Source organism: Phocoena sinus, chromosome 2, assembly GCF_008692025.1.
Source record: "Phocoena sinus isolate mPhoSin1 chromosome 2, mPhoSin1.pri, whole genome shotgun sequence".
Taxonomy (NCBI): Eukaryota; Metazoa; Chordata; class Mammalia; order Artiodactyla; family Phocoenidae; genus Phocoena; species Phocoena sinus.
Window position 1 is genome coordinate 156200723 of NC_045764.1, and position 12170 is coordinate 156212892.

The following is a 12170-nucleotide window of genomic DNA, read 5'->3' on the forward strand; positions in this document are numbered from 1 at the left end:
TTCCACACGCTGATGGAAAACGAGTTGCTCTGGACCAAGTATTAGTCAGAGATTCATGAGAAATCTCTGGAGACCCACCTGCTCCCCTTGCACATGGGGATTGTCAGGAACCTCAGCCCACACCCAAAGCTCACTTGCTCACCTGCATATGCGGGGCTCTGAGTATATGTCCACCTAGGACATCTCTCACCACCTCACCGGACCTCTGAGCCACCAACAGCTAAGAAGTGTCAATGACACCTAAAAAGAAATAAGATAAAACTGAATTGTGTCAGGTTATTTATTTAAGGGCATATGTGCAGCAAGAGCCCAGTTCCAGAAGGAAAGCATTTTTTTTTAATTTATTTTGGCTGCATTGGGTCTTTGTTGCTGCACACAGGCTCTCTAGTTGCGGCGAGCGGGGGCTACTCTTCATTGCGGTTGCGCGGGCTTCTCAGTGCGGTGGCTTCTCTTGTTGCGGAGCATGGCTCTAGGCATGTGGGCTTCAGCAGTTGTGGCTCGCGGGCTCTAGAGCGCAGGCTCAGCAGTTGTGGCGCACGGGCTTAGCTGCTCCGCGGCATGTGGGATCTCTCCCGGACCAGGGCTTGAAACCCGTGTCCCTGCAATGGCAGGCGGATTCTTAACCACTGAGACACCAGGGAAGCCCAGAAAGCATTTTTTTTCACCAGGTGTTTTTGTTCCTCTCCTGCAGTGAAATTACAGACAACCCCTACATGACTTCGATCCCTGCGAATGCTTTTCAGGGCCTGTGCAATGAAACCTTGACACTGTGAGTATTGCCAGTTCCACTCCTGCCAACAATGAAATATTTATTTGGGCCGCTGTACTATTTCCACAGGCCATCCAAGAACCGTACTACCATATAGTATGTGCTCTATGGTCTACCGAGGGTTTCACATAGTTAAATAAGAGTAGTGACTCATGGTGTGGTGCTCTACAGGTGACGAAGTGGTTTAGGTAACAAGACGAGCGTATTCCCTTACAGAAGTGGTCAGCGCACTTTATTCAGATTTACAGACCACATGGCCTTTGTGGCAACTGTTTCAACTCTGCTATTTCAGGGCAAAGCAGCCATCCACAATATATAAACTAATGAGCATAGCTATGTTCCAACAAAATTTTATTTACAAAAACAGCCAGTGGGCCAGATTTGGCCTGCAGGCCTTATAATAGTCTGGGTTCTAGTATCCCCATTGAACAGAGGAAGAACCTGGGGTTAAAGCAAATTTAAGTGACTTTCCCAAGGTCACTGAGCTAGAAAATGGTGATGCTAAGAGGCTTTTCATACTCTGCACTCATACTTTCAACTGTGTCGTCACCAAACTATTATTAAGTTCCTATGAAGGGATATTGAATAGAAAACATAGTTCTGCTCTACATCATCATTTTTCCAGAGTTTGAATGGGTTCTGCTCTTTAGTTGTTCAAAAGAAATGCTACATCAGGGAAATTCACAAATTGTTCTAATGAAGGAGATCTAATAGAGGTACAAAAGATAAGTTAATTCTCAAGTCGGTAAAAATTCCCCTCTCTCATCAAATTAGCTACAAAGTAAAGTTGGGGACTACGTCCAAAGGATCCCATCTCTCTAGTTTCAGTACCACTGCCCAGGTTCAGGCCTGGTGGGGGTTTTGCCCAGATTGTCACCCAGCTCCCTTTCTCCAGTCACACTACAGTCCAAGGGTTCTTCATCGTGTGCAAACCTGAATGAATTATGCCCCAGCAAAATTGATCCAGGCCTCCACATGACTCTTTGAAGAGGCAGTTTCCAAGCATTCCAAATCAAGCAGTCTTGACCCTGTGAAGGTATGTCAACCTCTGGACTCTATCCACAGTAGAGCATTTCAATTCATCCTTCTCGAAAAATGGGGAGAGCTCTCCTGATAAGACAAGAGGACTCCTCAGCCACCCCTTTCATTTGACAGCACAGCAAAGACTGGGGTTTAGCCTGCTCAGTCCCCAAACCTCAAGGCCATTTACCTCTTCTGTAAAGCCTTCCATTGTGCCCACTCATTGTATATAAACACCAGTCTCAATTTCTTTGCAGAATGTTACCTCCACATTTTGACATCTTTTTCTAAGGACCCATATCCCAAGCAGCCCTCTCAAGTGAAAGCTGCTGTTTCACACCCAGCATGGGGCCCAGTAGGCATTTGATAAACCTCTGAATGAAGGAACCTTAACTTTCCTGAAATCTAGAGATGGGGATGGCATAGCTTGTCCATTATCTTTTCAGATGATTATTTCTACATACCTGCAAAAGTCCTGGCTTCTTTAAAGCTCATGCTCAAAAAACTATAAACGCGAAAGGGTATGTGTCCAACAGCAATCTTTGTTCCTATATTCCTGGTAGGACAGAGTTTCAATCAAAGTTTGCAACCCTTTGTTCTTTCTTTCCTTACTATGTTTTTCTTTCTTCACTATTTTCCCTTTTTGAGACCTACTTGTCCAATAAGAGTTTTATTTAATCTTTGAAATGTAATTCCAACAAAGAACATTTTTATTGTCCAGGCCTCTCAGCAAAGTTTGGGAAAATAGAAATGCCAAATGTACAATTCTCACATCTTCATTAATGAACTCTAGTTCAGAAAAAATTAACTTACCTATAGAGCTTTCTCAGCCTCTGTGTTTAGTGTCCCGGTGCATTGCAGTCCTCCCCCAGGACACCTTAGTAGCAGGAAATAAACTCATTGTGTAATTATTTTAAACAAAACAAAAAACAAACAAGGATTGCCTCTTAGTTCTTCACAACTGCATAAGATAAATCCAAGTTTGCAAGGTATTCATTTTAACATGGTCGTCTCATAAGTGTCCACACCTTACTTGTTAAATGTATAGCTGTTTTATCCTCCCAGTAACCTTTTGATTAGGTATTATTTTATCATATTTTTACAGACAAGGAAAACTGTGGATAATTGAGATTGAGAAGTTCTCAGGGTCACCTACTATGAAGTGACAGAACCAGGTCTAATTCCAAGTTTGGAGTCTCCTGTGTGCTTCTTACTGTGTTACCAGAGTTCACAGGAGGCACTGCAGTAGTTTTCGGAGTTCCCCTACAATCGCCACTCACTGTGCCTGATTGTGGACATGGAAGCCTTCTCTTATCCCATGCCAGTAGCCCCCAGGAACCCCCATGCACCCCTGTGTAGACCAGAGTTCCCATGGCTGGAGCTCCTTTTCCAGCAGAAAGGATGTGTCCTTTTGGTGGGTGGGAAGAATTTCTTTTGAGTTCAGAAATCCTGATTCCCGACAGCTGTGCATCAGTGCGGCTTTGGCAAATCGCCTCCATATCTCAATAACCTGACTAGGAAATAGAGGAGATAATGCTTCAGTCCAGCCCTTGGAATCACTGTATGAATTAATTAGTTGCAGAAACATAGCAACAAGTTAAAACATTAAAACTTCCCCAAAAGGCCATGGTCTATCTATTTTCTTAGATTTGTTTTTGAAGTTCAATTTGATTCAGTCCTCAACCATTTAATTAAGCATTTAATGTATGATACACCCTGAGGATTAAAAATATGACTATAAATGTGAAACAACATTTTAAAGAGAAAAATATAAAACCTATGCATTCAGATGAATAATGTCTTTTAAAGTGCTCATCTTGAGAAACTGCACTTATTCCTCTATTATTGACATTGGGTTAACTATTTCCTGAAACCCCAGTTTTTTTGAGTATATGTAGAACATTTTTTTAAAAATCCTTAATGATTGCAAATCTTTGTTCATTAAAGTGAATATGCTTCTGGAAAACAGCTTAAAGCTCTAGGAGCTAAGTCTGGAGAATGCGTATTCAAACTGGAAAACACTATTCCATGTCCCAAATAAGACGTATTGTAAAGTTTTCTTGTAGGGCCTAAGAACCTTCATGCACATCTCTGGCACTGAAGAAATGAAGTGCAACCCTCAGAGAAGGGCCAGCACTACCTCTTATAGGTCACTGATTTCTCCTCTCTCTGTTGATTATAGGAAACTATACAACAATGGCTTTACTTCAATCCAAGGACATGCTTTCAATGGGACAAAGCTGGATGCTGTGTAAGTCAAGGGTTGCCATGGAAACCACTATCCTGCCCTACACTCCCTCCCCCAAGAAGGACCATTCAGTGGGTCAGAATTCTGCTAGAGATAGGTTCCACCAGAGCATTCCTCAACCTCAGAGTTAGCATGACCAAGACTTGGGGATAATGTTAAGGAACTTGACAAGAGCCAGCTTTAGTGGACTTATGTTAACTCCAATTCTAAATCCCAAATCTTTTATCTTTAATAAAATGGAGAACGATGGTGTCACCTTCTATTATCTTGTAGGAGTGTGTGTGTGTGTGTGTGTGTGTGTGTGTGTGTGTGTAAATGTTCATCTACCATGTACATGAAGTAAAGGGGTGTCTTTAATTAAGTCCAAAGCTATTCAGAAGGTAAGCCTTTTCTTTTCGTTTTATCTGACATATTTTCAGGAAAGGTGTCAGTTTATATTTGATTCAGTTAGAAATAGCTGAAAAGCCATATCCAGATTTTGCCTTCTCTGCAAATAAATAATACCTAGAACAGGATATTGGCAAAAAGATAGTGATTAACATGGGTCTCTGTCTTTGTAGTACCTTTCTATCAGATCTCTGTGGTCCCCAGTGTCCATGCCAGAGCATACTTTGTGTCTAAGAGCTGCTAGACTGGTTCAGCCATACTGGTGTGTGATTTAACCTAATAGCTAATAAATGACAAAGAGCTTTAGTAGAGTCTGCTTTCCACAGTATGGTGAACTAGATAATTTGTTTCTACTACGAAAGAACTAAGTGATATATTTTGAAAAAACATATTTTATGTCATATCCCCAAGAGAGGAAAATGAAACAACTAACAAACGAGTAGCTGAAACCAAAACGGTGGGTGCTTACAGAGGGTGCAGTTCCCTTGGGGGCAGCTGCCAACATCAGTGGTGCCAGGAGAATAGACTCAGTGAGAAGTCAGTGAGAAGGTGGAGAAGTGATGCAAACCTGAGACTGCTGGATTAAGCCTGGGAACCTGGATGAGAGCTGGAGTGGGACCACACTAGTAGAACCTCTGGACTCCTGGCAGAAATAAATGCAAACCTCTGCAGAGGAAAGAACCCCAGTGCAGGCCCAGATTTTTAAAATCAATCAAATAGGTGCTTACAGTCAAAAATCACACATAGGAAAGGAAGAAACTACCATGCATAAGAGTCAGCTGAAGCAACAAATGATAGATTCTTGTGTTTAATTTGTTTTATGACAGTTTGTTGAGTATTTATAAACAATTGTATTTTTTCCATTCCAGAAGCTCTATTTGCTTCTTTAAAAGTCTGCCTGCTCGTTTTTGTAATTCCATCTTTTTTTTTTTTTCCCTTTAAACATTTCATACATAATTGTTTTATATTCTGGAAACGATCATTGCACAATCTTAAGGCCTGTGGTTCTAGATCTGTTGTGCTCTACGGTGCTTCTCAAACTTTATTGAGCATATATAAACGATCTGGGGGGTCTTGTTAAAATGCAGAATCTGATTAAGTAGATCTGGGGTGAGCCCCAGGATTCTGCATTTCTAACAAGCTCCCAGGTGATACTGAGGCTGCTGGTCCATTGAGCAACTTGAGCAGGGTGAGTTAAATTACCTGCACAACACAGGTTAATAAGTTCAAAGTCATTATACCTTGACGTGGCTTCCTAAGTTCTGTTTGAAGTGGGGTCTCACTCTTTACCAGGCTTTTGGGTTTCTTGGTAGTCTTTGTTAAGTGAAGATCAGAGTACCTATATCTAGATTGCCTAGGTGTAGGCTCATCTGGGTTGATATTAGTCATTTGTATAAATACATAATTATAGGAGAAGTCTGAAAAGACTCAACAGAGTAACATGAATACTTATACATCAAATTTATTTACAGTACTGGAGAGACCCTACTTCCATCTTAACTTTATTGTTCAAATCTCACACAATCCTACATTTAATTTTCTTTGCTTTTTTTAGTGTGCAGGATGTTTATCGAGGAGAGCTCCTGGAATCTACCGATATGGAAGGGAGGGTATGAAAGCAAAGCAAGATGGGGTAGCAGGAAAAGTTGGCTGACCTGACAGAGAACTCTGGAGCTAAATATGGCCTAGAGTTTTCCTGTTTCACTAAAATGGCCAGACAGCTATACTCCCATCTTCTTTGGTCGTTAGATTTAAGCTACCCTAACATAGGTGTCCTTAGGTGAGACCATTCTCTGCAGCTGAGGCAATCCCAGGGACTGATAGCTAAAGCTTTTCTCCTGACAGTAGGCCCAGCAGCTGGATAGACAATTCCTTCCTAGATGGAGGACCCAGGTGTATGAGCTCCATGCCCATCACTGTCATAACTTGAACCTCTTGGATTCAACTTATTTATTTATTTATTAACCTTTTCATTGGAGTATAATTGCTTTAAATGGTGTGTTAGCTTCTGTCTTATAACAAAGGGAATCAGTCATACATACACATATATCCCCGTATCTCCTCCCTCTTGCGTCTCCCTCCCTCCCACACTCCCTATCTCACCCCTCCAGCTGGTCACAAAGCACCGAGCTGATCTCCCTGTGCTATGCGGCTGCTTCCCACCAGCCACCCACTTCACACCTGGTAGTGTACATATGTCCATATATACACTACCACTTTCACTTTGTCCCAGCTTACCCTTCCCCCTCCCTGTGTCCTCAAGGCCATTCTCTAGTAGGTCTGCGTCTTTATTCCTGTCTTACCCCTGGGTTGTTCATGACCATTTTTTTTTTCAGATTGCATATATATGTGTTAGCATACGGTATTTGTTTTTCTCTTTCTGACTTACTTCACTCTGTATGACAGACTCTAAGTCCATCCACCTCACTAGAAATAACTCAATTTCGTTTCTTTTTATGGCTGAGTAATATTCCATTGTATATATGTGCCACATCTTCTTTATCCATTCATCTGTCAATGAACACTTAGGTTGCTTCCATCTCCTGGCTATTGTAAATAGAGCTGCAATGAACACTGTGGTACATGACTCTTCTTGAATTATGGTTTTCTCAGGGTATACGCACAGTAGTGGGATTGCTGGGTCATATGGTAGTTCTATTTTTAGTTTTTTAAGGAACCTCCATACTGTTCTCCATAGTGGCTGTATCAATTTACATTCCCACCAGCAGGGTATGAGGGTTCCCTTTTCTCCACACCCTCTCCAGCATTTATTGTTTGTAGATTTTTTGATGATGGCCATTCCGACTGGTGTGAGATGATATCGCATTGTAGTTTTGATTTGCATTTCTCTAATGATTAATGATGTTGACCATTCTTACATGTGTCTGTGGGCAATCTGTATATCTGCTTTGGAGAAATGTCTATTTAGGTCTTCTGCCCATTTTTGGATTGGGTTGTTTGTTTTTTGGATATTGAGCTGCATGAGCTGTTTGTAAATTTTGGAGATTAATCCTTTGTCAGTTGCTTCATTTGCAAATATTTTCTCCCATTCTGAGGGTTGTCTTTTGGTGTTGTTTATGGTTTCTTTCGCTGTGCAAAAGCTTTGAAGTTTCATTAGGTCCCATTTGTTTATTTTTGTTTTTATTTCCATTTCTTTAGGAGGTGGGTCAAAAAGGATCTTGCTGTGATTTATGTCATAGAGTGTTCTGCCTATGTTTTCCTCTAAGAGTTTGATGGTGTCTGGCCTTTCATTTAGGTCTTTAATGCATTTTGAGTTTATTTTTGTGTATGGTGTTAGGGAGTGTTCTAATTTCATACTTTTACATGTAGCTATCTAGTTTTTCCAGCACCACTTATTGAAGAGGCTGTCTTTTCTCCACTGCATATTCTTGCCTCCTTTATCAAAGATAAGGTGACCATATGTGCGTGGGTTTATCTTTGGGCTTTCTATCCTGTTCCATTGATCTATATTTCTGTTTTTGTGCCAGTACCATACTGTCTTGATTACTATAGCTTTGTAATATAGTCTGAAGTCAGGGAGCCTGATTCCTCCAACTCCGTTTTTCTTTCTAAAGATTACTTTGGGTATTCGGGGTCTTTTGTATTTCCATACAAATTGTGAAATTTTTTGTTCTAGTTCTGTGAAGAATGCCATTGGTAGTTTGATAAGGATTGCATTGAATCTGTAGATTGTTTTGGGTAGTAGAGTCATTTTCACAATGTTGATTCTTCCAATCCAAGAACATGATATATCTCTACATCTGTTTGTATCATTTTTAATTTCTTTCATCAGTGTCTTATAATTTTCTGCAAATAGGTCTTTGGTCCCCTTAGGTAGGTTTATTCCTAGGTATTTTATTCTTTTTGTTGCAGTGGTTAATAGGAGTGTTTTCTTAATTTCACTTTCAGATTTTTCATGATTAGTGTATAGGAATGCAAGAGATTTCTGTGCATTAATTTTGTATCCTGCTACTTTTCCAAATTCATTGATTAGCTCTAGTAGTTTTCTGGTAGCATCTTTAGGATTCTCTATGGAGAGTATCATGTCATCTGCAAACAATGACAGCTTTACTTCTTCTTTTCTGATTTGGATTCATTTTATTTCCTTTTCTTCTCTGATTGCTTGGCTACAACTTCCAAAACTATGTTGAATAATAATGGTGAGAGTGGGCAACCTTGTCTTGTTCCTGATCTTAGTGGAAATGGTTTCAGTTTTTCACCATTGAGGATGATGTTGGCTGTGTGTTTGTCATATATGGCCTTTATGATGTTTAGGAAAGTTCCCTCTATGCCTACTTTCTGGAAGGTTTTAACATAAATGAGTGTTGAATTTTGTCAAAAACTTTCTCTGCATCTGTTGAGATGATCATATGGTTTTTCTCCTTCAATTTGTTAATATGGTGTTTCACATTGATTGATTTGCATATATTTAAGAATCCTTGCATTCCTGGGGTAAACCCCACTTGATCATGGTGTATGATCCTTTTAATGTGCTGTTGGATTCTGTTTGCTAGTATTTTGTTGAGGATTTTTGCATCTATGTTCATCAGTGATATTGGCCTATAGTTTTCTTTCCTTGTGACATCTTTGTCTGGTTTTGGTATCAGGGTGATGCTGGCCTCATAGAATGAGTTTGGGAGTGTTCCTCCCTCTGCTATATTTTCGAAGAGTTTGAGAAGGATAGGTGTTAGCTCTTCTCTAAATGTTTGATAGAATTCGCCTGTGAAGCCATCTGGTCCTGGGCTTTTGTTTGTTGGAAGATTTTTAATCACAGTTTCAAGTTCAGTGCTTGTGATTGGTCTGTTCATATTTTCTATTTCTTCCTGGTTCAGTCTTGGAAGGTTGTGAATTTGTAAGAATTTGTCCATTTCTTCCAGGTTGTCCATATTATTGGCATATTGTTTCTTTTAGCAATCTCTCATGATCCTTTGTATTTCTGCAGTGTCAGTTGTTACTTCCCCTTTTTCATTTATAATTCTATTGACTTGAGTCTTCTCCCTCTTTCTCTTGATGAGTCTGGCTAATGGTTTGTCAATTTTGTTTATCTTCTCAAAGAACCAGCTTTTAGTTTTATTGATCTTTGCTATTGTTTCTTTCATTTCTTTCTCATTTATTTCTGATCTGGTCGTTATGATTTCTTTCCTTCTGCTAACTTTGAGGGTTTTTTGTTCTTCTTTCTCTAATTGCTTTAGGTGTAAGGTTAGGTTGTTTATTTTAGATGTTTCTTGTTTCTTGAGGTAGGATTGCATTGCTATAAACTTCCCTCTTAGAACTGCTTTTGCTGTATCCCATAGGTTTTGAGTCATCATGTTTTCATTTTCATCAGATTCTAGGTATTTTTTGATTTCCTCTTTGATTTCTTCAGTGATCCTTTGGTTATTAAGTAGTGTATTGTTTAGCCTCCATGTGTTTGTAGTTTTTACAGATTTTTTCCTGTAATTGATATCTATTCATAGCACTGTGGTCAGAAAAGATACTTGATATGATTTCAGTTTTCTTAAATTTACCAAGGCTTGACTTCTGACCCAAGATGTGATCTGTCCTGGAGAATATTCCATGAGCACTTGAGAAGAAAGTATATTCTGTTGTTTTTGGATGGAATGTCCTGTAAATATCCATTAAGTCCATCTTGTTTAATGTATCATTTATATCTTGTGTTTCCTTATTTATTTTCCTTTTGGATGATCTGTCCATTGGTGAAAGTGGAGTGTTAAAGTCCGCTACTATGATTGTGTTACTGTCGATATCCCATTTTATGGCTGTTAGCATTTGCCTTATGTATCGAGGTGCTCTTATGTGGGTGCATAAATATTTACAATTGTTATATCTTCTTCTTGGATTGATCCCTTGATCATTATGTAGTGTCCTTCTCTGTCTCTTGTAATAGTCTTTGTTTTAAAGTCTATTTTGTCTGATATGAGATTTGCTACTCCAGGTTACTTTTGATTTCCATTTGCATAGAATATCTTTTTCCATCCCCTCACTTTCAGTTTGTCTGTGTCCCTAGGTCTGAAGTGGGTATCTTGTAGACAGCATATATATGGGTCCTGTTTTTGTATCCATTCAGCCAGTCTATGTCTTTTGGTGGGAGCATTTAATCCATTTACATTTAAGGTAATTACCAATATGTATGTTCCTATTCCCATTTTCTTAATTGTTTCTGGTTTGTTATTGTAGGTCTTTTCCTTCTCTAGTGTTTCCTGCCTAGAAAAGTTCCATTAACATTTGTTGTAAAGCTGGTTTTGTGGTGCTGAATTCTCTTAGCTTTGGCTTGTCTGTAAAGGTTTTAATTTCTCCATCAAATCTGAATGAGATCCTTGCTGGGTAGAGTAATCTTGGTTGTAGGTTTTTCCTTTTCATCACTTTAAATATGTCCTGCCACTCCCTCTGGCTTGCAGAGTTTATGCTGAAAGATCAGCTGTTAACCTTATGGGGATTCCCTTGTGTGTTATTTGTTGTTTTTCCCTTGCTGCTTTTAATATTTTTTCTTTGTATTTAATTTTTTTTTTTTTTTTGTGGTACATGGGCCTCTCACAGTTGTGGCCTCTCCTGTTGCAGAGCACAGGCTCCGGACGCGTAGGCTCAGCAGCCATGGTTCACGGGCCCAGTCACTCCGCGGCATGTGGGATCTTCCTGGACCGGGGCACAAACCCGTGTCCCCTGTCAGCAGGCGGACTCTCAACCACTGCACCAGCAGGGAAGCCCTGTATTTAATTTTTGATAGTTTGATTAATATGTTTCTTGGCATGTTTCTCCTTGGATTTATCCTGTATGGGACTCTCTGTGCTTCCTGGACTTGATTAACTATTTCCTTACCCATATTAGGGAAGTTTTCAACTATAATCTCTTCAAATATTTTCTCAGTCCCTTTCTTTTACTCTTCTTCTTCTGGGACCCCTATAATTCGAACGTTGGTGTGTTTAATGTTTTCCCAGAAGTCTCTGAGACTGACCTCAATTCTTTTCATTCTTTTTTCTTTATTCTGCTCTGCAGTAGCTATTTCCACTATTTTATCTTCCAGGTCGCTTATCCATTCTTGTGCCTCAGTTATTCTGCTATTGATCCCTTTTAGAGAATTTTTACTTTCATTTATTGTGTTGTTCATGACTGTTTGTTTGCTCTTTAGTTCGTCTATGTCCTTGTTAAACGGTTCTTGTATTTTCTCCATTCTACTTCCAAGATTTTGGATCATCTTTATTATCATTATTCTGAATTCTTTTTCAGGTAGACTGCCTATTTCCTCTTCATTTGTTAGGTCTGGTGGGTTTTTATCTTGCTCCTTCATCTGCTGTGTTTTTCTTTGACTGCTCATTTTGCTTAACTTACTGTGTTGGGGGGTCTCCTTTTCGCAGGCTGCAGGTTCGTAGTTCCCGTTGTTTCTGGTGTCTGCCCCCAGTGGCTAAGGTTGGTTCAGTGGGTTGTGTAGGCTTCCTGGTGTAGGGGACTAGTGCCTGTGTTCTGGTGGATGAGGCTGGATCTTGTCTTTCTGGTGGGCAGTTCCACATCTGGTGGTGTGTTTTGAAGTGTCTGTGACCTTATTATGATTTTAGGCAGCCTCTCTGCTAATGGGTGGGATTGTGTTCCTGTCTTGCTAGTTGTTTAGCATAGGGTGTCCAGCACTGTAGCTTGCTGGTTGTTGATTGGAGCTGGGTCTTGGTGTTGAGATAGAGATCTCTGGGAGATTTTCGCCGTTTGATATTACATGGAGCTGGGAGGTCTCTTCAACTTTTTTATATATATTTGTAG

General features: G+C 39.9%; 1 protein-coding gene across 3 annotated transcripts in view; it reads left to right on the forward strand.

Annotated features, from left to right (window-relative positions):
* TSHR (thyroid stimulating hormone receptor) overlaps positions 1 to 12170 on the forward strand; it is a 168718-nt gene that overhangs the window by 120343 nt on the left and 36205 nt on the right. For all 3 annotated transcript variants that reach the window (XM_032624938.1, XM_032624939.1, XM_032624940.1), the window contains 2 exons: positions 692 to 769; positions 3972 to 4040. In XM_032624938.1, coding sequence (XP_032480829.1) covers positions 692 to 769; positions 3972 to 4040 — 147 coding nt within the window. The remainder of the gene's footprint in view (positions 1 to 691; positions 770 to 3971; positions 4041 to 12170) is intronic.